The sequence below is a fragment of the Miniopterus schreibersii genome (genome assembly GCF_964146895.1).
Source record: "Miniopterus schreibersii genome assembly, chromosome: 8".
Classification (NCBI taxonomy): domain Eukaryota; kingdom Metazoa; phylum Chordata; class Mammalia; order Chiroptera; family Miniopteridae; genus Miniopterus; species Miniopterus schreibersii.
The window spans coordinates 31356924-31382642 of NC_138109.1; the positions used below are offsets into that span (position 1 = coordinate 31356924).

General features: G+C 38.1%; 1 protein-coding gene across 3 annotated transcripts in view; it reads right to left on the reverse strand.

Annotated features, from left to right (window-relative positions):
• The window catches only part of NRDC (nardilysin convertase), a 50360-nt gene extending 36578 nt beyond the window's left edge, over positions 1–13782 (reverse strand). The window contains exons 1-6 of one of the 3 annotated variants that reach the window (XM_081145817.1): positions 13231–13782; positions 4988–5330; positions 2280–2413; positions 1346–1415; positions 1108–1189; positions 116–269 (exon numbers count right to left, since the gene is read on the reverse strand). In XM_081145817.1, coding sequence (XP_081001943.1) covers positions 116–269; positions 1108–1189; positions 1346–1415; positions 2280–2413; positions 4988–5330; positions 13231–13574 — 1127 coding nt within the window. In that variant the 5' untranslated portion in view covers positions 13575–13782. The remainder of the gene's footprint in view (positions 1–115; positions 270–1107; positions 1190–1345; positions 1416–2279; positions 2414–4987; positions 5331–13230) is intronic. The other 2 variants (XM_081145815.1, XM_081145816.1) reach the window with 2 other exon arrangements.
• Positions 13783–25719: the final 11937 nt, after the last annotated feature.

Below are 25719 nucleotides of genomic sequence, written 5' to 3' on the forward strand. Positions count from 1 at the left end.
ATTCTACAGAATTAGAGTACTACTTGAAAAGAAACATCATAGAACAATGCCCAATATTTCAATTTGTAAGGCATCATTATATAATTAAAATAAAAATACATTTTGAGTTAGTTACCTATCCAGGGCTTCCTTGAAGTACTTCCTCTGGACATCAAACTGAAAGACTGTACGTTCACAATCAGTTGAAGCATTATCACTACCTCCATGTTTCTTCAGGAACGCATCAAACCCATTCTCATCTGGATATTTCAAACTACCCATGAATACCACTAAGTGAAAAGAACACAAAGTCACAAAACACCAAGATATAGACAATGTTTTTATTATCAAGGAGGAAATTTCTCATATGCAAAAAAAATTGGAAGAAATAATATCAACACATTAACAATAGTTTTGCCTGGATAATACTTTTTTCATTATATTTGTTTTTATAGTTTTCTATAATGCTCATATATTACTTTTATATGTAAAAACTAAACATTTTATTTTTAAAGAAAGAAAAACATAAGATTTCTTTGTAAAAAGGTTAAAATGTAAACATAAGCATACATGCAGATTAACTGTTACTATAAAAACTCTTTAGGTGAAAAGTTTACCTTCAATAGATTAGAAAACCAGAATATAAAAAATGAGTAATTCAGGAAAACAAATATAAATTTAAGTATAACTGTATAGCATCTACATAGGTTTTACTTAGGTAGACATTAAACTGAATATTTTCTATATTGTTTTTATATTAATCATGCATATTTTCCGTATTTCTTGGGGCCTGGCTAACCCTGGAAGAGACTGTCCCTCCCAAGGCTATAGCCTAAACTCCTAGAGACTGGCAACTGTCTCCCGATCTGTTGGCCTTACCATAATTGAATAATAATAAAACCTACATTTTCACACAGTTTTCTAAGTGGTTTCATTCTAATCCTCAAAATAAGTATACTAAACAAGATTAAAATTAAGTCTTCACTTGTGATATTCATAAAATATTTTTTTAAGCCTTTTCTCTTGTTAAACATATACTTCTATCAAACCAGTTAGTTATCTTTGAAATCAATCCATACAAATTTAGAGGAAAAAAACACTGGGAATGATAGTTGACAAAGATCTTACTGTGCTCCAAAAAGTGTGCCAGCCCAGGCAAGTCATCGGGATCAGCAAAACTTCCAACTCCAACACAAAGAGCTGCTGCAGACTAGAGTAAGTAGAACACATACAAATAGCAAGTCAATACTAAAGGAATAATATTGTGATCTCATCTTAAGGATTCACTTGGAGATGGACGTTTTCCAATAGAAAGTAACAAAATTCTTTCCCTGATTATCAGGAGGAGCAGCAAAGTGAAACTCACCAGAACTGTGTCAGTTTCACCCTGCTGCTCCTCCTCTTGCCATCCTGCCAAATGCTGAACAGGTGCAGACCTAAGGGGAAAAAGCAGAAACAGAAAAAAAGCGAAAAGGGACTGGCCAGCCCACCAAAATATCAATTTGTGTCAGCATTTCAGAGTTCTGAGCCAAGTTTGTTTCCTGATTTATTAGATTTCAGAAATCTGCAGAATAATATATCTATAGATTATTTCTAAAGATCTCTAAGCAGTTAAAGGGCTCTGTGTTCAGTAACTCAGTTACTAAACCTTAAACTTCTCAATGCTACTCAGAAATTTCTGTTTTTACTAAAACAGGGTGTAAAATAACATGTCAGGAAAACAGAATAAGTAAATGATTAAAAAAGAAAATCTTTAGCTATTAAAAAACTACAGAACTGAACTTAAAGATTCTTTTTAGTTCTTCACTTCTTACTGAAGATGTATAGACTACATTACGTATCTAATGATAGTAATTTTCCACACCTTGGGAAAACCAGAGTTTTTAACAAAATAGATGGTACACCAAACTGCATGTTTAAAAATGATTAGGGCATACCATATGTCATCGTAAGTTAAAAGACACCAAAAAGAAATGAAAACACTCCTTTTAAATCCTTGAGGATAGGAAGTTGAATTATTAACTTTCCCAAATTTTACAAATGTCAATTTTAAAGAGCTAAGACATTTGGAGACCCAGACTGTTTGGAAAAATGGTTACCCTCTTAGAAATAGAGCTTTTAAAAAACAGCATGTCCCTGATATAAAGTAGAACCATGTTTTCAGAAGAACCAAACTGACTACTTGATACAGTTTGATATTTTAAAGACTTAGGTACATAAATTCAGTTAAAACATGAGGAAATAGCCTGCTTTTCGAACCACAGTCTAACCTGTTCTATGATGTTTAATAGATGCCTAACCTGCTTTCAGCTCCAACTACCCCAAAAAGATTTCTTGTCTGGACCAGCAGGGTTGAAGACATTTTTGTATAAGTTGACTTAGACCACAGTCTATCAGTCAGCTTTGACCACAGCAAAAACAGGCTCTGTGATTGCTAGAAAAGAAATTCATACTTGAGAATTAACTTCCCAAGAAATTTATACTTCAGAAATTCATACCTGGGAATTCACTTAAGAAAGCCCTGACAAACCACAATTCAGTATATATCACACTTAAGTTTCAATCTTGTTACTTTCTCAAACTTTGATCTCAAAAGATCAAGAACAACTTCCTTTTGGGAGGAGGAAAATATAGGGGGGAAAAAATAATGACCCAGAAAAGTAGTTAACTTCTTGATTAGGTAAATGTTCTCCAAACACCCTAAAATTTTTTCTTCCCACTTGCAATATTAATTCTCATATTCACCTTAAACAAGGTTCACATTTTTCAAATAAAAATTAAATCATAAAACCACTGCAAAACTCTACGCTATTCTTAAGTCACCTCTTATCTAAACTACTTTATCTCCTTTTTGCAGACACTTATTCATTCAATGCATAGAAACCATTTTCCATCGTTACAATCATGGGATCTTTCCTTTTACTACCTGTACCCACTGCATCTGAATCAAAACAATTTGATCTCCTCTTCAAACTACAATAGGTTCCTCCATTCCCGTCTAATATCACCCAGAAAAATAGCTATCGATATTTTATAAAGGAATATACCATACTGAGTTAAAAATGATCATTAGAATCTGACCTTGCTGCTTCTAGAAGAGTTAAACATTTAGAATTTGATCCACAGAAGCAAAATAAAAAGGAGTACCAAAAATAGTGGATGCACATACTCATTTGTCAAAGGGGTTCACAATTGCTGTATAAATCTAAGGTATTTTACTATGTCTTAACAATAAAATTGACTTTCAAGGCAATTTTAAAAATTTAACCTGTTTTGCTTATCAATTCATAGAAGATTTGAAGAAGTCCAAAGCACAAGAAAAGCCACTAATAGACAGGGAATGTTCAGTTATGAAGTTATAACACAATCAGTCTTAGAGATAAAATAAGACCTCAAAAATTATGTAATCTAATCCTGTTTTAGAAATGAAATACGGACAGAGGCAGAATTAGAACTCAGGTTTCCTGACTGTCAGTATTCTTTCTACGCTACTGTAGGTATTCTACCTTCTTATTAATATTCTATATGGAATTATGAGATCTATTTTAAAGTGAATTTGTTAATCCCCAATTTATTTATAAAGACCTTAGTATAGACTATCAAGTGGCATATATATGTATTTTCCCCCAGTATTTTGGTTTTCCACGCTAAAAACACTGGGCCTACCATGCCACCCCAAAATAGCCATCACTCATAATCTGAATAGCATGGGACAAATAAGATTCATTCCCTCCACAATTTAGTGAAAGAACTGGCAACAATCTTCTTTAAAAAACTAATTTTTCCAGGAAGAGTGACAAAGGATTTATTTAAAACCTATCTACTATTACTTGTTATCTCATGCCTTCACATTTTTGAGGACTGACCACTTTACAATCTAATACATCTGACATCTAGATTTTAGTCTTAGTAATCTGAACTTTAATTCATTTGTATGTGGACTGTACAGTGTTAAATGTATTACCAATATTCAAGAAACTAGCTTTAACAAACATTTGCTGATCAATTCCACTGTAAGGACTGTAAAATATTATCCTTTAATACAGGTACTCCCTATTGCAAAATGGAAGCATTTTTCAAAAGATATCCAGAGAGGGAAATTCTCCCTATTAACTCTCTTTATCTATTCATTAATTGTTATTAATATATCACACTAACTAAGCTCTACTCCCCATTTCTATTTCAATTCTTCCAATTTACTTGTAAGTTATCCAGAATTTTGGTGCTTTCCCATCAAAGGAGATAAATCACATTTAATTACCTAGATAGAAATTACCCATGTGAGGACTCTTAGAACTATAGGCCCAGGTAAGGATTCTATACCAGTCCCATTCTTTTTCTTTTTCCAGTCTCTCCAAGGATAATACACTCTCTTATTCCTCTATCCAAGGCTAAAAATTATTCAGATCCTCACCTCCCAGCATTTGTTCTAAAACATATGATGTACATAAATACACATAAATTCAAATATTACCAGTGATTACCTCTGAGTTATGGTTATGGGTGATTTTTATATTTTTTCTTTTTTTTATATTGTTAATTATTTTTAATTTTTTTTTTTTTTTTTTTTAAGAGAGAGAGAGGAAGGAGGAGGGGGGAGTGGTGGTGGGGAGAGAGAGACACACACACACATCAATGTGAGAAACATCCATCTATTGCCTCCCACACTACCCACTGCAGATGGAACTACAACCTGGGTATATGCCCTAACCAGAAATCAAACCCACCACCTTTTGATGTACAGGACACTCCAACCAACTGAGCCACACGGGCCAGGGCTATATTTTGTTTTTCTTTATTTTCCATTTGTTTCTATAATACACATTTGTCACTTTTATAATCAGAGCAAAATGTTTATAAATGCAATCTTTACGCAGAATAAACAGACCTTTACTAAAGATCAAAAGATATATACTTCATTTTTACAATTAAGAAATAAAACATGTTTAGATCTTATCCCAAAGAATTCCCAAATTTAAACAAGATATATAATAGATATGAATCATACCTGTTTTTCAGTGGTTTTCTTTCTGGCTTCTACCCTCTCTTCTAATTCTTCCAGTTCATTATCCTCAACATCAAGATCATTGTCATCGTGTTCATCAACATCATCCAGCTCATTTTCATCATCAAATCCCTCTTCATCATCGTCTTCTATTTCAGCTCCAGAATCTTCATCGTCGTCGTCATCGTCATCGTCATCATCCTCGTCCTCGTCGTCATCATCATCCCCCTCATCTTCTTCCTCTTCGTCTTCCTCTTCATCATCTGTTGCATCTCCCATTTTACCTTCCATATTACTTAGGTCTGAAATCAAAAGTGCCTGCAAGCCATTTCGTAATTTGATGTATCTAAAAAAACAAACAAAAAAAAACATTTGGGTCAGCAATTAATTACATTACACCAATACAAGTGATCAGCTTAGCAAAATTTTTTAAAAATTCAAGTACACACAGCAAAACCAACACTATTTTAAACTAATCAATTTGGTTGCTTCTGGGAAGGGAACCTCAAAAAAACTTACCAGTTTCTGAGTAATTGGAGAGAAAGGATGAGAGACACTACATTGTATTTTCTATACAGGGGTGGGACAAAGTAGGTTTACAGTTGTAAGTACATAAAACAGTTTATTCTTGTATTATTATTTATTATTATTTTACATAAGAATAACTGTAAACCTACTTTTTCCCACCCCTATATACAGCATACATTTTGTATTTTTAAATTCTGAACTATGAAAATATATTCTTATTCAAAAACCAAATCTTAGAAGTTAAAAGTTTAGAAGTTAAAGCCACCACTCAGACTACCTTACTATTTTTTTTAGTTTGTAAGTATTTACTAAACATTCTACCGTATCAGAAGACTTAAGAGACACATATTCCTCAATATACAGAGCAGTCATGTCAGCTCAAATATTAAAGCACAGTCTCATATGTTTAAACTCTGTTGGTTCCATCTGGTACAAGGTAGTCGATATTTTGTACCAGTTACCAAAGCTGCTTTTATGGACTAAAAAAAATGACTATCTCTAAGGAAACTAAATCCCAAAGACTGGTAGCCCTGCAGAAAGATAATTATCCATCCTATTTATTAAAACTGCTGTGCCAGTTTGATGACTGGGTACCTACTACAAACTTCTCCTGTTTATACTCACTCTTACATGTGTTATTCAATAAGCATTTATTTAGCAGCTTTTAATGTATCAGATACCATGCTATGTTAAGGGTAAAAAGAATAAAACCACATTTCTCACCATCAGGCACTCACTGTCTAGTACAATATAATACAATTAAGCCAGTACAATACAAAATGGTAAAGGTAAACAAACCCATATTAGAAAGAAGGAAGCAGTCAGGGAAGGCCTCTGAGACAAGGCACACTTAACCTGAGGCTTGAAGATGAAAAAAAAGTTCATCTAGCAAAAACTGTAAAGAATAATGTACAAAGACAAGGAGGGGAGACTCTGGATTAAGACAAAAGACTGAATACATGGATTTATCTCCTTTCCATATTAAAGATCACATTTAAATACCTCAATACTCCAGTTTACTCCTCACCCCTATCCCACACACATACCTCAAATCTATCCTCGGTAGCCTGAAGAAAGTAGATCAGGCATGTGATAGGCTAAACTGTTTTTCCCCAAAAGTCTTACGTTGAAGTCCTAACCCCTAGTACTTCAGAGTGTGAACTGCATTTAAAAATAGGGCCTTTAAAGAGGTGATTAAGTTACAATAAGGCCATTATAATGGCCCTAATCTAATCTGACTGGTGATTTTTATAACAAGAAATTAGGACACATAAACATTGGATGTGTCCCCACACACATGAAAGACCATGTGAGGACACAGTAAGAAGGTGGCCATCTGCAAGCTGAAGACAGAGGCCTCAGAAGAAACCGAACCTGACGCCTTGACTTGGGAATCTAGCCTTCAGAATTGTAAGGAAATAAATTTCTGTTTAAGTCACCCAGTCTGCGGAATTTCGTTGCAGCCCTAACACATTAATACAAAACCATTTCCCTTTTCAAAAACCATCAACAGCCTCCCATCATACTTGGAATAAAATCCAAAATCCTTACCAGGGCCTAAAAGGCTCCATATAACCTATTCCCCTACTACCTCTCCAACCTCCTTTCCCGCCACTCTTTCTTCATTTCCTTTGTTCTGACCAAATAACTTTCTTATTGTTTCTTGAACATTACAAACAGGCTCCTAAACCAGGGACTTTGCGCTTGCTATTTCCTCAGCCCTGAGGCTCTTCCCCAAATGAGTATCTGCATGGCTGCTCTATCTCTTTCAAGTCTTTGCTGAAATGCCTAGTTTTCAGAAATGCCTTTTCTAACCATACTATCTAAGCTATTTTTATGAGGCCAGCATTATCCTAATCCCAAAACCAGATAAAGACACTACAAAGAAAAAATTACAGACCAATATCCTTGATGAACATAGATGCTAAAATCCTCAACAAAATATTAGCAAGCTGGATCCAGCAATACACTAGAAAGATCACACACCATGACCAAGTGGGAGTCATTCCAAAGATGCAAGACTGGTATAATATTCGCAAATCAATAAATGTGATATATCACATAAACAAAATGAAGAACAAAAATCATATGATCATATCAACAGATGCAGAAAAAACATTCAAAAAAATCCAGCACCCATTTTTGATAAAAACTCTCAGCAAAGTGGGAACAGAGGGATCATATCTCAACATAATAAAGACCATATATGAAAAACCTACAGCCAACATCATGCTCAATGGGCAAAAACTAAAACCATTTCCCTTAAAAACAGGAACAAGACAGGGTTGTCCACTTTCACCACTATAATTCAACATAGTACTGGAAGTCCTTGCCACAGCAATCAGACAAGAAAAAATGAAAGGCATCCAAATTGGAAAGGAGGAAGTAAAACTCATTATTCGTAGATGATATTGTACATAGAAAACCCTAAAAACTCCACCAAAGTACTACTAGATTTAATAAATGAATCCAGGAAGGTAGCAGTATACAAAATTAACATCTGAAAATCGACAGCATTTGTATACACCAATAATGAACTCTCAGAAAGAGAAACTAAAAAAATAATACCATTTACCATTGCAACTAAAAAAATAAGATGCCTAGGAATAAACAAAGGATGTAAAAGACCTGTATTCAGAAAACTACCGGACACTGAAAAAAGTAGAGGAAGATATAAACAAGTGGAAGAATATACCATGTTCATGAATTGGAAGAATTAACATTAAAATGTCCATACTACCAAAAGCAATCTATAGATTCAATGCAATTCCTATTCTAATACCAACAGGGTATTTCACAGAACTAAAACAAATATTCCAAAAATTTATATGGAACCAAAAAAGGCTTGAGAAAGCGACTGCAATCTTGAGAAAGAACAGAGTTGGAGGGATCACTTTACCAGATATCAAACTATATGGCAAAGCCACTGTAATCAAAACAGCCTGGTACTGGTACAACAACAGACATATAGATCAATGAAACAAAACGGAGACCCCCAGAAATCGACCCATGCCATTATGGTGAATTTATAATTGACAAAGGAGGCAAAAGCATACAATGGAACAAAGACATTCTTTTCAATAAATGACGTTGGGAAAACTGGACAGGTTCATGCAAAAAAATGGAACTAGATCACCAACTTATTCCATACACAAGAATAAATTCAAAATGGATAAAAGACTTAAATGTAAGTTTCGAAACCTGGAAAGATAAACATAGGAAGTAAGGTCACAGACATCTCACACAGTGGAACATCTCACACAGATACATCTCCTAAGGCAAGAGAAACAAAGGAAAAAATAAACAAATGGGACTATATCAAACTAAAATGCTTCTGCACAGCAAAAGAAATCATCCTCAAAAATACAAAGGGATCCCACAGCATGGGAGAACATATTTGTCAAGGATACATCTGATAAGGGGCTAAATTCCAAAATATACAAATAACTCATACAACTCAACATGAGGAAGACAAACAATCCAATTAAAAAATGGGCAAAGGACCTGAACAGACACTTCTCCAAAGAGGACATAAAGATGACCAAGAGACATATGAAAAAATGCTCAACATCCCTAATCATGAGATGCAAATTAAAACCACAATGAGGTATCACTTTACACCTGTCAGAATGGCTACCATTAACAAATCAACAAATGACAAGTGCTGGCGAGGGTGTGGGGAAAAGAGAAAGCCAGTACACTGCTGGTGGGAATGCAGACTGGTACAGCCACTATGGAAAACAGTATGGAGGTTCCTCAAAAAATTAAAAGTGGAACTGCCTTTTGACCCAGTGATCCCACTTCTAGGAGTATATCCTAAGAATCCCAAAACACCAATCAGAAAGAATATACGCACCCCTGTGTTCATAGCAGCACTATTTACAATAGCTAAGATCTGGAAACAGCCGAAGTGCCCATCAGTAGATGAGTGGATAAAAAAGCTGTGGTACATTAACACCATGGAATACTATGCAGATGTAAAGAAGGATCTCTCATCCTCTGGGACAGCATGGATAGACCTGGAGAATTTTATGCTAAGAGAAATAAGCCTGTCAGAGAAAGACAAATATCACATAATCTCACTTATATGTGTAATCTAAAGAAAATAAAGTGATGAACAAAATAGATCCAGTGACATAGGAGCATGGAACAGACTGACAAATCTCAGAGGGAAGGTGGGGGTGGGTGGGTGGGTGGATGGGGAGAGATTAACCAAAGAATTTATATGCATATATGCATAACCCATAGAAACAGAAAATAGTGTGGTGAAGGCCTGAAGGCCTGGGGCAGGAGTAAAAGGGGTCGATGAGGGGAAAAAGGGGACATCTGCAATACTTTTAACAATAAAGAAAAATAAATAAATAAATAAACAAACAAATAAATAATAAAATAGCACCCCAGACCACCTCTATCCTCTTTTATCCTGCTTTAACTTTTTTCACACCATTTATCATCACTTGACAGGCAGGGCTTTTCTTTTTCTTTACAAGCACCTAAGACACTGCTCAGCACTTAGGAAACATTTAAGAAACATTTGTTGAATGAACAAAAAAATATTAACCCTTTGCGGTCGTATTAAATTTGGACATGGGTGTCGTACTGGTCAGAATTAATTTCCATTGAAAGAGCAGTGATACATAACATGCAAGATTATGAAGGATAAACAAGAGAAATTATGAACTGATACATGGAGTTTAGATTCGTACGGTTCCTTGCTGTGGTGGCTGAGAGCAGACATACGACCGCAACAGTAAAAAAGCTTTGGTGGCTGAAAGTAGACAAACGACCGCAAAGGGTTAATGCCTTAAGATATGACAGATACTTAAAATCAACAAAGTGAAACAAAATATCAGAAAAAATCTAACACTTAGTTTTATAAAGATAAATATTATGAGTATACATGTACACATTATATGTATATAAAGGTATAGCAAACAAAATAGGATACAAACCAAATGTAACAGAGGAACTTTCATGCCTTAATCTATAATTTCTATACTTTTTCAATCTTCGGTAATAAAAATGTGTACCTTTATTATTTGTATAATAAAAATAATTTGAGCCCAGCCGGGCGTGGCTCAGCAGTTAAGCATCGACCTATGATCCAGGAGATCTCAGTTCGATTCCCAGTAAGGGCACATGCCCGGGTTTCGGGCTTGATCCCCAGTTGGGGACATGCAGGAGGCAGCCGATCAATGACTCTCTCCCCCTCTCCCTTCCTCTCTGAGATCTACAAAGATATATATATATATATTTAAAAATCATCTAGTATTAAAGTTTTCCATCTTTATTTTGAAGCAACAAAATCTTTTCTTTAAAAGTCTAACTGAAACTTCAATATATAAAACAGATAAAAGTGGACCTACTCTTTTACAAGGAAAGGAAGTTATTGGAAAACACTGCTATTCTAATCAACCCCTTTCACTTTAAAATAAGAAAACTGAGACATTAAGAAGGACAATGACTTGGCAAAACACCACATATAGAAATGCGCCTTGGCCAGCATGGCTCAGTGGTTGAACATTGACCCATAATCCAGGAGATCACAGTTCAATTCCTGGTCAGGGCACAAGTGCGAGTTGTGGGCTCGATCCCCAGCAGGGAGCATGCAGGAGGTAGCTGATTTATGGCTCTCATCATTGATGTTTCTCTCTCTCTCTCCCTTCCTCTCTCTGAAATCAATAAAAACATATTTTTAAAAAAGATAAAAATGCAACAACTTATTGAAAAAATACCTCTTAAGCATTATCTCTTCTTTGAAGTCTTTCCCAACTTTCTCCCTAGGTGGCTTACCACTCCTTACTTTTATTCCCCCATATACCTAGCATATACTTCTATTATGTCTTCCATAAAACTTTAGTGCCCTAATTTTACTTTTCCTGTGTCTGTGTTCTTCTACTACATTGAAAGCTCCCTGAAGGCAGGTACTACCTTAATCATCTCTGTATGCCCAGCACCCAGAATAAAATTTTATTGAGTTATATTCAATCAAGTTTCATAAAAGATTTAAGATAGCTCAGCACCTGGCACACAGCTGGACTTCATAAGTGTTTGTCTAATGAATTTGCTGAAAATGAGGTCACTAAGTGAAATAACACATCTAGAGCAGTCAGAAAAGTATCTGAGCCCTGGCTGGGCGGCTCAGTTGGTTGGAGCTTTGTCCTGTGCACCAAAAGGTTGTGGGTTTGATTGCTGGTGAGGGCACATACCTAGGCTGCAGGTTCAATGGCTGGTCAGGACAAATATGGAAGGCAACCGATCAATGTTTCTCTTTCTCTCTTCTTCCCCCTTTTCCTCTCTCTACAAAAATCAATAAAAAAACATACTCTCGGTGAGGATAAAAAATAAAGAACAGTACCTGACACAGAGTGTGTATTCTATAAACATTAGCGATTATGTACCTTTATATAGGCAGACAAAAACTGAAGCTGTTATTGAACATTTAATTTGGAAGGGAAAAACTAAGCACCTTTTATCAACGTTTCAACTTGTTCATTTACATATTACTAATACAACCACATCATTGATGAAAAAAAGAGAAAATTTAGCCCATCCATAAAGATCTCTTTACCCTGCAGCCTCGGGAAAAATAGTACAAGGAGTTATTATTAATCGTTAGACTTGGACTGAAAACACAAAACAGGCCAATCTTAAACCTGAGGTTAAATTGCTTTTTTCTAGATCTGTTTCAATCGTCTGTCAAATGGGATGGTAGGGAGTAGAAAAAAATTATCTCTAAGGTTCTGTCCTGCTCTAACACTTACAGGGGCTTATAAACAAATTGGGAACAAAAATCCTTCAGCTTTTGACTCAGCAAGAGTTAAGATTTTTGTAAGTCAGTAAATGATGCATTGGATTTGGTGACAGGGTTACCAAAACAACTCTGTTGTTATTTAGCTCTGTAATTCTGGGCAAGAAGCAAACTGTCTGGATCTCAGTTTCTTCAACCTGTAAAACGAAATATTGAATACAATCTCTCTTTAAAATACATCGTAGTCATGACATTCTGTGAAGTAAGCTACCTCTGAAGGAAATATTCAGGTGTCGAATGACCCACCAGCTAAGAGATGTCCAGAAGATTTCAGTATAAACCAAAAGTAGAGAATATCATAATTAGAAGAAACCTTACAAGTCTATGACTCACACAACTAAGACCGATATATTCTTGGAAGAGGTCACCCAACCATTCCAGTAATGAGAAACCCATGGAAACAAGCCACTTTATCCCCGGCCAACTAGGATGCCTAAGTTCTTTTACTCAAGCCACACCATCCGTTAGTAACTTCCACCTACTAGTTTTACTATTTCAACAATGGGCACCTCAAATATTTGCCGGTAGATAATACACCCCTTAAAAATCCTCTCCAAAATGAAAACCCCAACTCTTCAACCTTTCCTAGCATAACACCAAGACTCTCTCCGCATCCAGCCTACCTTCCTCAGAGAAACCTCTGTTCTTGCTTAATGTTAAAATTACTCGAATCACCATTCCCATTCTAACATCCTGACTCCTTGTGGATCCCAAGATTTCCCACTTGTCCAGCTGACACCACACTGAAGTCCCTAATGGCCCTAGCCACCTCCGCCCAAGGAAGCATTCGAGGTGGGCTGTGTGCCCCTGCAGCTCCTTCGGGAGATACAGAGACAAGTAGTGAACGCGGCTGCAAGAGAGTGGCTCGCACCCGGCTCTCCTCCCCGTTCCAAACCTCCTCCCTCACCGGTATTGCTTGGGGTCGCTAGGAGACTTGACGATCTCAGGGTCTCCGGCATTACTGATAGACCCCCTCCGTCCCTCCTCCTCAGATTCATCTACTCCTAGACGGGCAACCCGGCCGCTCTCGCCAGAATCCTGTCCACTGGGCTGCAGGTCAGGGCAGCTGCAGGTAGACTTCGCCTTGTTCCTTCCAGGCATGGTCGGAGTAGGAAAGGATCTGACAGCAGTCGAGTCTTCGCACCGACCCCGCGCTTCGATTCTCCACAGCGCCGCGAGCTCCCGCCCGGCCTCACGCCACAAGTTCCTCCCGGTGGCCCTGACTGCAGCAACCGTGACTCTCCTCAGCATTCACCACCAAGCCGGAGTAATGGGCATCCCGCTCCCCAGGGCCCACCTCCTCCTCCTACTCCTCCAGCTGCTTCTCCTCCTCCGCGTTCCAGAGGCGGTGGCGGCCGGCGCTGGTGCTGCCGCAGCCGCCCAGGAGGACAGGCCTGCACCCCTCCCCCAGTCCGGTCTCCCTCACGCCAACCTCCCTCATTACCCGTCCCCCGCCCTCCAGCCGCCGATGACGCTACTGGTTCTACCCAATAAAGAGGCAAGATAGGAGTCACGCGCACGTGAGCAACCAATGGAAACGGAGAATAGAAGGAACCAAAGAGACCCGGTCAGATTCTCCGACACTGAGAGGGCTCTTCGAAACCCAGGGTGGGCGGGGCGAGGGGGAAGAGGCGGAGAGAGCAGCGCGGAGGACGACGGGAGGAGGGCGTCTCGGTAGCAGCGCCGCGTTTATGACGTAGGCGGAAAGTTGGTTTGCGGCAGCTACCGAGTGGTGCCCCGCGACTCAAAGAAAAATATTCCCCTGATGAGGAAACCGAGGAGCTGGTGGAAAAAAAGAATCCGCAAGTTTCTTCCCCCGTTCAAATCATATTTTGCGCATCCTGCCCCTCAGGTTCGGGGCGGTGCCTTCGGCCCTGACTTAACACGTAAAAAAGCGGAGCGCCGGAAGTGTTTTTCTTCGCCGCGGTATCGAAGCTGCACTGGTGTGGAGCAGACGTGAGCGGAGCTGAAAGCCGGAGATAGGCCTTGCACTCCCCCACCTTATCTCTGGCCACCTTTTGGTGGTATTCGCCCTCAAGGCCCAAAAAGGTGCTTAAGAGACCGGTGTGGGTGTGCTCACTCTTCTAAGCGAAACAGTTTTTAGCTTCCCCACTGGCTAGAGTCCACTGTTAGAATTCAGCCCGCATTTATTGAGGAGCTACAGCTGGTGGAGGCTGCTGACCTCAGGTCCCGTTTTCCAAAGTTATTTTCTGCTTGTAATGGCCTTCACTGGACAATTTATCTAACGTGACTGGAACAGACATTCTTGAAAAGTTAAAAACAACTGACATGTTAATAAGATACGATATACTGACACAGAAAGGAGTAAATATATATGAATGAATGGAGAAACATTTGGAGCAGGGAGATGTGTTGATGGCTGTTGTAAGTTAAATTTGTTTCGGCTTCCCGATTTCCACAAACACGGAATAAAATGATGAACAAAACAGAAATCCTTGCCTTCATGGAACTTGCATTCTAATTGGGAAAAACGATAAAATAAATGATGTATTTTTAAAAGAACGACAAGGAGTTGGGAAGGAGAAGCGCAACGATTCAGGCAGAAAATGATGAAAAACTAGGGCAGCAGATGAGGTAAATTAATTGAAAAATATTGTTCAAATATGTCACTTTATTTTCAGTCAGTAATGTTTGTTGTTGAATAAATATCCGAAGTGACGTCTATTTTGAGGGGGTTTTTTTCTCTTAACTCTCCAAAGCAATGATGTCATAAGTAAGAAATCTTCTAATTCAGCCAGTAATTAGAATTTTCTAACTAGAAACAAAGAGAGGCCACATCCTACAGTGTGAATTGTTCCTTTTTCCCTTTAAAAGAGGCCCCTGAATCTTACAGGTCACCAGACTGTAGAAATATGGTAACACTATAGTGAGGCATTCCTTTATTCATTCAACTAACAAATTGAGCTAGTGTGTGTCAGACGCTGGGAACAGAGTAATGAACAAGAAATCTATGTGTTCTCTTTTAAGCTTACAAGAGAACTAGTGAGATATTAAACAGGCACACAACTTTTTAAATTTGTTGTGACTAGTTCTAGAAGAAGAAATAGAGGGACCTAGTCCGGTCAGAGAGTTTTCACAAATGAGACAGTTAAGCTTACATTTGAAAAATGTATAGGAATTGGTATAGGAATAGACTTGTTCAAAAGGTCTGAGAAAAGTGAGTATGACTGAACTGTAGTAATCTGGGAGCAAAAGAAAGTGAGTTAATGGCCAAGGGTCATATAGAACCTTCTAGAATAATGTCTGGCACGTTGTATATACTTGGTAAATAATGGTTGAACAAATGAAACAGGAAGAAATGATCACATGTTTTTGCAAGTAGATCACTCCGGTTGATGTGTGAAAAATAGTTTGAATGGGGAGAGGGCAAGAAAAGGGCTGGAGGACCAAGTTTTGAGGAGCTTATAGAAGAGGAAGAACTCCCAAAAAAGACTGAGAAGCAACTACCAGAACAGTAAGACAAAAATCAGAAAAATGTAATTTCAGGAAAAATACTTCTGATGGTTGGCTCATTGTAATTCTGACCACATAGCAAATGTCCAAAGTATTAGATTAGATGTATAAAAATATGAGAACTGGCAGAGATCACAGAAGTACTTTAACCTGGCCATTTCAGATATAAAGAAAAATAACCTACCCAGAGAGATGTAACTTACAAGTGGCCGGCAGCACAGCTAGGACTTCCAAACCAAAAGTATTGTTTTCCCGTTGAAAATAATTTAGAAATTTACCACCCTCCATTTGAGTATTCATAATTATTGTAAAAAATACTCATCAGAGAAAACATAAATTAAGCTATTACCATTTTATAGGAAATGGACACATTAGAAATTTTAAAAGACCTTGATATCCCCAAGAAAGTTGAGGAGTACAGAGTATAATTTTTGGCCTCATTTACCCATGCTCTCACAGTATTTAAGTGCTTTTTTCTGTCTTCAGCCATCCTATACTATTTTCCATTTTTATGTTAAGGATTCCCCTCCCATCAGGTTTGGTGACCCTTCTCTGCCTATTATTTCTGATGAGAGGTCAGAAATAATGAAAAGTAAAAATATCTCATTTCTATGTTTGATGCCTACCTCTGAAAGTTATTTTAGTCAATGCAATGGCTGTCTACCTCCCAGACGGACAGATCTGAGCCTTACGCCTAAAAATTTAAAGTTAAATTATTTTATTAGCCCCATTATCCACCTTTATATTTAGAATCAGGATAAGCCAGAAGTGTGAAATGTTGATTCTAGGTTGAGTAGATTGGGGATGCTATGAGCCCGTTAAAGTCAAGCCCGATGAAGTGGTTGGGTGAAGGAAGAGGCTGCTAAACGTGGGAGGAGAGGCACTGAAAGAGGAGATAGGTAACAAGAGAAATATTGTCTACTTTACAATTCTGTCCTGGACCCACGCTCTAAGAAATTATACCTTTGGAGCTCCAGTAATTAAGTGTCCTGCCCACTAATTGCTCTCCATATTTGGTAGCTTTGTATCTAGGTCAAGAAGCAGGCATGTTCTTATAGAGGCTTCTCTTAGAAGACCAAAGTGTGAACAGCATACCAAGGAGTTTGTATGAGCATAAAATAGTTTTCTTCTATACTATAAACATAGTTCTAGGAAGAATTTGGTATTCAGACTTCAAGATAAATTAGGAGTTACTATAAAGAATACTTTATGTCAAATGAAAAGTTATTCTATCACAAATCTAAGTGCTCTCATCTCTAAAGATACAGATTTTGAGGCTGTCTGGAAGGGAGAATGCAAAGACGCAGTGATATTTAAAATATCACTTAATCAGAAATCAGATCATATTATTCCTTTTAAAACCTCCCAGTGGCTTTTCTTTGCAGTTTGAATAAAGTCTAGCTGCTTGCCATAGCCTATAAGGCTCACTTACGAGTTCTGCTCTTCTTCTATGTTTACAGTCTCATCTACCATTCTGCCCTTTGCTCCATTCACACTGGCTTTCTTAATGTCCTTCAATATACTAGGGTGATTCCTGCCTTTAGGGCCATTAACATCTGCTCATCTGCCTCCACCCTCCATTTTCTTTTTGAAATGTGATTTTGCATCACTAGCTCCTGCTTACAAGTTATATGTCAGCTCAAATGTCACCTCTTTTTTTTTTTTTTTTTTTAAATATATCTTTATTGATTTCAGAGAGAGGAAAGGAGAGGGAGAGAGAGATAGAAACATCAATGATGAGAGAGTCATTGATCGGCTGCAGCCCGCAACCCGGGCATGTGCCCTGACCAGGAATCGAACCCTGATCGCCTGGATCCTAGGTCGATGCTTAACGGCTGAGCCACGCCCTGCCGGGCTCAAATGTCACCTCTTAAGAGAAACCTCCTCTTACCATTCTACCTAAATTAATACTCATTATCTGAAGTTATGTGATTTATTTGTCTATTGGCTGATTGTCTATATAGCCTCTCTATTTTATAAGATCCATTGAAGAGTTGATACTTTGTCTTGTTCCCCATCATCAAAAATAGTGCCTGGCACATAGTGGGTTCTCACTAAATGTTGAATTAATGAAAAAATGATGCAGGAAAAAGAGGTCACTAGGGAGGCAAGAGAGAGGGATTAGCTTTAAATTAGAAAGGAACACCTCTGTCATTGGGCCTGGAGGGAAAGAGGCGCAGATTGGAGCAGGAGCTGCAAAGATTTTAAGTGTTGTTAGAAGGAAGGAAGGGGCAGGAATTTAAGAGTTTCTGTCTGACAGCCCCCAGCCTCCATTTTCTTTTTGAAATGTGATACAAAGTCAATGCTGGGAATGAGGGGATAGGTAGTGATGGGGCTGCTTCCATGGAATCAGATATTTGCCGTTTGTTTGTTTGTTTGTTTGTTTGTTTGTTTGTTTGTTTAAATTCCACCCATCTTGAAGCCAAGTTCAGTTGGTAGTTTCTGTTTCCTGAGTAACTATAGTACTGTGGGCCAAGGATTTTATTTATATTAACTCATTTAGCCTTTACAACAACATAAGTCTGTTATTCACCAGTTTACAGATGAAGAAACTGAAGTTCGAAGAGGTTTTTAAAACGTGCACAAAATCACACAAGAAAGCAGGAGAGCCAAAAGTGCAATTCATGTAAGTTTAATTCCAAAGATTTTACTATTTTGCCTCTTACATGTTGCCTGTCAAATACCTAGAATAAACAGACTTCTAATTTATTAACTTAATCATTGTTATTTCCTGTTGTGATTAACCCCCAGTCTAGTTTTTAAATGCAATATGCAAAGTAAAAAATGTCATAACTTACATATCTCAAAAGGACAGTTCATAACTATCATTAAGAAAGCATCTGGGCCCAGCCGGGCGTGGCTCAGCAGCAGTTGAGCGTTGACCTAGGATCCAGGCGATCAGGGTTCGATTCCCGGTCAGGGCACATGCCCGGGTTGCGGGCTGCAGCCAATCAATGACTCTCATCATTGATGTTTCTATCTCTCTCTTTCTCCCTCTCCCTTCCTCTCTCTGAAATCAATAAAGATATATTTTTTAAAAAAAAAAAGCATCTGGTTTTCCCCCTTCCTCCCTCCCTCCCTCCCTCCCTCCCTCCCTCCCTCCCTCCCTTCCTTCCTTCCTTCCTTCCTTCCTTCCTTCCTGAATAAATATGTCTAAAAGTCATTTGCTTAGGTAGGTAACCTAGGCACCTAGGCCCAGGGTACGCAAGAGCAGCCTGATGAGACCTGTTGGAGCGTGAGCCATGTGAAGAGGGTTGAATATGTGGGCTGATGGTGCAAGGTGTCAGAGTCCAGGCAGTATAAGGAGGGTGAGGGGGGAGGGCAGCAGTGGCAATGGAGATTGGTTATGTATAGAGGGGTGATTTATTAAGTAAATATACTGAAGATATTAGGAGAAGAGTTACAAATATGGAAATGCAGAAATCAGAATAAACTCTGTGGTGTTGGATTGGAATTGTAGGTGTCAGTGTGAACTCATGTTTAATGGATATAGAAGTAAATATAAACGTGGGTATGCATGTGTGAGTATGTATGTACATACATATTCTCAAGCCTTGTTCATTGAGAGGGCCTGGGATCAATGACACCCCAATAGGATACCGAATACCTCCATCTTGGTTTCTAAATGCTGTTCTCCACTAGAAGGCCATTGTCCGCTAAAAGAAACCAAGGCTTCTTGGAGAAATTGCTGACCCCAAGGCTAGGGCAGGGAAGGTACTAGATGAACCTGGCATATCCTGTATGCCAGAAAGTCATAAGGAAGTAGTCGAAGAGTAGTGAAAACATGTCAAAAGGGCATAGAGGCCAGCCTGAAGGGGTTCCCACAGGACCAAAATGAGGACAATTTGAGAATCAAAATAAAGAACAGTAGTAACATTATAACCCATTGTATAAAATAGGAATACACACACCTAAACTGATATAAATAGGGAGAGAAGAAAGCTTTTTATTAAAGTGGAATGCCAACAGTGAATGTAGAAAGGATGATGGAATTAGAAAATCAGCATTTGGCAACCATAATAGTCATAATTCATTCAATCAAGAAACATCTATGAATAATAAGTTATTTGGTGAAAATGTGATGAGGAATGGGATATTTACATAGTCTCAAAATACCTCTTTACAAAATTCTTATTAACTAACTAGGGGAAAGGAACAACCTGACAGTGGAAAAACCTGGCAAACACCACTAATCTGTGAATACAGTTAACATCAGTAATGGGACAAATTGAAATTGTTACCCCTGATGATATGCATAAGAAAAACCCCAGAATCACTTCTGTGCTATTCCTGCTATAAACAAATGCATAAGCTTAATCTAATCAAGAGGAGACATCAAACTAACCCAAATTAAGGAATGTTTTAAAATAACTCACCTACAATCTTTAAAAGTAGCAAGGTCATGAAAATCAAAGACCTTGAAACTTTTTGATTAAAGACTAACAAGATGTGATAACTAAAAGTATCACTATAAAGAACATTATTGGGACAATTGGCTAAACTTGAATGGAGTCTGTGGATTACATGATAGTAATGCATCAATGTTAACTTCCTGATTTTGATAAGTTGTGAATGCTGAAACATCACATGGGCAACCTATTTTCAGAGTTCAGTGGCAAAAAGCCTTCTTTGTACTGTTCTTGTAACTTTTCTGTTTGAAATTCTTTTTTAAATAAAAAGGAAAAAGTATTAGCAAGGGGGTCCAGAAGAATACCATACTAAACATTGGAACTGGCTGCCAATACCTTAAATTTAAAATCTGATTCCTGGAATTGTGGGTAGAAAAACAGTGCTTTGTAGGAGTAATAGTAGCAATTGTTCTCCATCTAACCACACCCTCCAAGATCCTGCTCAAGACCCACCTCCTCCTAGAAGCCACCTTTGACCTTTCCAGCCCACACTGATCATCCATTTCATACCTGAACTCAGGATATGTATTTTCTGCCTCACTTCCTTGGCCCTTAATCATATATAGCCTTGTGACTTCTCTTGTACTATTATTGTCCTATATAAATTTTGAGTTCTTGTGTAAAACTTGTCATGAATATGTTATCTCCATAATTATGTTGTAATCAACTTAGGAGTAGATACCATATATGATCTTTTTTTCTTCCCAAAGTACCCGCCATATGTTTTGAAATCACATTTCCACATCCCAGGGACTGCCAAGAATAATTTTGCTTAGCAAATTTTTCTTGCATTCCATCTATGTAGCAGACACTGTAAATAATAATTTCTTACATGTATAGAATGCTTTACAGTTTATGCAGCACCTGTACATCTATTATCTGATTTGTTCTACATAACTCTGTGAGATAGTTGCTGCCACATGATAAACATGCTCAAAGAGGAAATGTGATTTACTGGAAGTCACACAGCTACTTAATAGAATTGGAATGCTAGCCTTGGTCTTCAGATTCCAAGTGTAGGGCATTTCTACACCAACATAGGAAACAGGTAACAAGGCTGGATAAAATGATGGCTATAGGTATTGCATTAGTTTTCTATTGCTACTTTTTAAAATTACCACAAACTTAGTGGCTTACGCAGCACAAATACATTATCTTACAATTGTGTAGAAGAATGACACAAGTCTCACTGGGCTAAACTTAAGAAGTCAGCAGGGTTGCATTCCTTTCTAAAGGCTCTGGAAGTGAATTTGTTTCCTTGTCTTTTCCATCTTCTAGATGCTGCTGGAGATAAATCATTGGGCTCTGTATTTTATGTTGAGTATTTTCAAAGCAAGCACAGTGCCATCTCTCTGTGCCTTTCTTCTATAATTACATTTTCCTCTGACTCTCTTCCACCTATAAGAACCCTTGTGACTAAATTGGACCTACCCAGATAATCCAAAATAATCTCTCCTCTTTAGGGCCGGTTGATTAGCAACCTTAGTATCTTCTACATCCTTAATTCCCCTTTGCTGTGTATCCTAACATATTCACAGGGGTTAAGATGTGGGCATCTTTGAAAGGCCACTATTCTGCCTTTCATGTGTATGTTCTTGAAATGTTCACTTTTCAAAGATCCATTGAGCACTTTAAGATCTTAACCCATTATGTGAATTGTTCATCCATCTACTAAAAATCAGTAATCAGGTTCCAACAGGACACTTTGTTTATTGATATGTTATTAACTTTTAGAAATTAGATTCTATGAAAAATAAGCCAGAGTTCGATTTACAAAAATTAGCATTTTCAGAGTCCACTGATTCTTAATTCAACAAGTAAGGAAAATGAGGTCAGTGACATGAAGTAACTTGCCCAACAAAGCTAAAAAGTGTCATAGCAGGAATTCAAACTTAGATTCTATTGCAAAGCTCACAGCTTTTCCATTGTACCATTTTTACACCAAAAATCTCTTTGCCTACGACCTAATAATTCACACTAATGCCTGTGGTTTAAACATTAATTTGTTCCTTTTGGATGACCATCTACTTCTTATGGACTGCCTTGAACATGCAGATCCTTCATTAAATAAGATTATGGATGTACAAGTGTGTTGTAAAGGAATGGAAAACGTGCTAGATGTGTGCATTCGTGTATAAGCAGACAGTTGTAATTTGGAGAAGACGGGTTGGTTCAAGTCCTGACTCTGCTGCTTGCATGATCTTGAACAAGTCCTACACTCTGGTAAACTCCCTTAACCTTAATTTTATCATATATAAAATACATCCTTTGTAGGGTTGTTGTGGAGGTTAAATGCCATAATTCTTGAAGAGCACTTACAACAGAGCTTGGCCCAAAATATGTGTTCCAGAACTGTTGGCAAATGTAAAGATCCTGATGGCTTCTTTACCTAATTCACCTGTCGATGCTGGAATGGGTCATTTCTTGGCCAACCACAAGGTGGAGCTAGAGACATAGGAATGTATGTCTTATTCCTCAAGAGTAATTTTGGAATTAAGGGGGAAAAAGTAGTCACCTTTCCGTCTGGGTCTTGACAGAACAGATTCTATATTCCTTTAAGCCACCTGTCTTCCTCCATCATGAGAGCCTTTGGGTTCTGTTTGTTTCTTGTTTTTCAAAAAGCGAGAGAGAAACAAAGGAGCTTTCAAATAGACGTTCCTTAATAATGTGAATTTTACTTCTACTTGGAGAAGGTGACTGTGCAGTTATGAGAGAAAACCTTTACTACACTTCATTTTCTTCACCTTTTCCTTTGTCCAGAGGCCAGGGGCAGCATTTGTCTATCCTCATTGCTCCAAAAGGAATACTTATCATTTCTCCTAAAAAGCGTATCAGTTCCCCATGCAAATGGAACTTCTGGAAGTCTATCTTATCACCCCAGAATTCCCAGGATGCAGGTTAGGCTTCAGTTGTTCTCAGGGGATCACTTTGAAGGTATATCTTGACAAGCTTATTAAGAACTCAACGCTATCATTACTTTGAAGCACTATCTTGTAGGCTATGGACCTATTATAATTAAAATCCTAAGAAAAATCACAAACGTTCACTTAAAATTGAAGATATTATCAAATACCAGCCTTTAAAGTACCACTACTTTCAGGACTCATGAAAACATTGCTATAGAAACGGAACTTAGCTCACCCCTTATCTAACTGGATAAGAGAAACCCCTTCATTTCTATGTATAAATAAAGCATTAGCCAAGTGAAGGAGAATAAAAGACCGTCCCAGGCTGAGTTCCAGGGCAAGAAAAAGGTCAAAGAAGAGAAAGCTGTGTTCTTGTAAGTTTGAAGGTAGTACGTGCGGCTCACAGTAAAGGTTGAGAAGGGGATGGCAGTAGTTAAAGCTGGAGAGGCTGGCTGGAGATAAATCATTAGGCCCTGTATTTTATGTTGAGTCTCTTTATCTGAAGGCAATGTGAGCCACCAAAGGACATCAATTTGGGGCAAGACAAGATTAGAGTCATGCTTTAGAAAGATCATTCTGGCTGCAAGATAGAGAAGACAGGAAGGCAAGACTAGATGAAAGAGGTGTGTTGGAGCCTCTTTAGATACTCTCTCCACTGTACTCCACCTGTTCTGTGTTCCAGAAGTTTGATCTACGTGGGGTCCCAATAGGCTTCCTTGCCCTCTAGCTCCTGGTTGGGTCTAGCGTTGGGAGATAGCGGCAGGGGGTCAGAGGTCAGCAGGAAAGAGGAAAGAGAGTATCCCCCAATAACCTCCCTACTGAGTCACTTCATCAGGATCTGTCCCTGCACCAAAGGCCACAACTCTGATCAGGCAGCCCCTTCCATACAACGGCCCTCTTCAGATTCTGGTAATCACCCCCTCCCTTATTCTTTCATGCCTTCGGCTAGTAATGATTCCCATTGTTGCTCTCACTGGGGGAAATTTATGCCCCATGTTGGTCTCCCTAAACTTTTCATTCATTTTGTAAATAGTTCCTTTTTTTTTTTTTTTTTTTAATCCTCACCTGAGGGTATTTTTTCTGTTCCTTTTCAGAGTAGAAGGGAGAGAGATATGTGCTCTTGGCTGGAATCAACCACTGAGTAAACAGGCTAGGGCAATAGTTCCTTTATTAAACATATTTCAAATTATCTACTTTGAGTGTACCATTTATTTCCTGCCAGGACACTAACTGATACAAAGAAAAGCAAGCAATTAATAATAATTATAGCTAACATTTATTATGTTCCAGGCATTCTCCTAAACATACATTAACTCATTTAATGCTCACAGCAACTCTATGATGTATCCCTCCTCTACAAATATGGAATCTGAGGTATAGAGATTAAGTAATTTTCCCAAAGTCACAGGGGCTGAACAAAAATTTGAATCCACCACCTGTTCCTGGAATCTGTTCTTAACCACTGTGCTTCTTTGGTGATGTAAGAGTTGATGTTGTAAGTTGAAGTAATAGCACTATAATATAGAGAAAAGAATAATTTAGAGATACTATTGCTAATCCCAGCATAATTTTGAGGCTCTTATTTTTAGCTGTTCTTTAAAGAGTCAGATTATTGAATCATGCATAGACAACCCAAATATTTATTTTAGACAGTTACCAGCTGATTCACAGGCACCTGACATGTTCACTATGAAAAGCAGAAAGACGCCGTTAAAGAAGAGGTAGAGACCTCCCTTTCAGTAGGCATAACTGTGATCCAGGCAGCTCTTTCAAAAGCTGGGAGCTTGGAAAAGCAGTGAACTGATAGTGAACTCTGGATACTACACCCAACTGCCTACCTCTTGCCTGGTTTATTTCACAGGAAGAAAAAAAAGAAAGTGTTTTGTATCATTGGACAATCTATTCCCACAAGTAACCAGAAAATTACAATATGGCACAGTAAGTTCTATGGCAAAGGAAAACAAAGGGGGATGTGGTTTCTCAGAGAGGGTACCTAACTGAGCTTGAGAGACAGAGGAGCAGAAAGAACAACATATGCAGAGGCTCAGATCTAAAGTGTACCCCAGTATTCTTCTCAAACCAAGGAGAGTTGCCACTTACTTTATTGGCAGCCCTCATTCTATGAACTACCACAGTTTGAAAATACAGTCGGCTCTCCCTTCTGCAGGTTCCACATCCATGGACTCAAGCAATGTGAACAGAAAATATTCAGAAAAAAAGTCACATTGTTGCTGACATATACTATGCAGTTAGGCCTACCATAGTTGTAACTGAATGTGTACAGACTTTTTTTCTTGTCATCATTCCCTAAACAATATAGTATAGCAACTATTTACGTAGTATTTACATTGTATTAGGTGTTAAAAGTATTCTAGACTTGGTAGGGATGGGTGAAGAACTGAACTAAATTTACTCCCTGCTTAGACTTGTTATACTTTTGGGGGGTTGCAGGGTGAGGAATGCGTTCTGCCTCTTCCCAAAGCTGGCTAGTTCTGTCTGCATTTGTTTCATTTTTCTGTGGGCTTAGCACTTTCTCTCCCGTTCAGCAGCCTTGTTCCCACATGATATCCAGCAGTGCACCCTAACCCTCTATTGAGCATTAATACT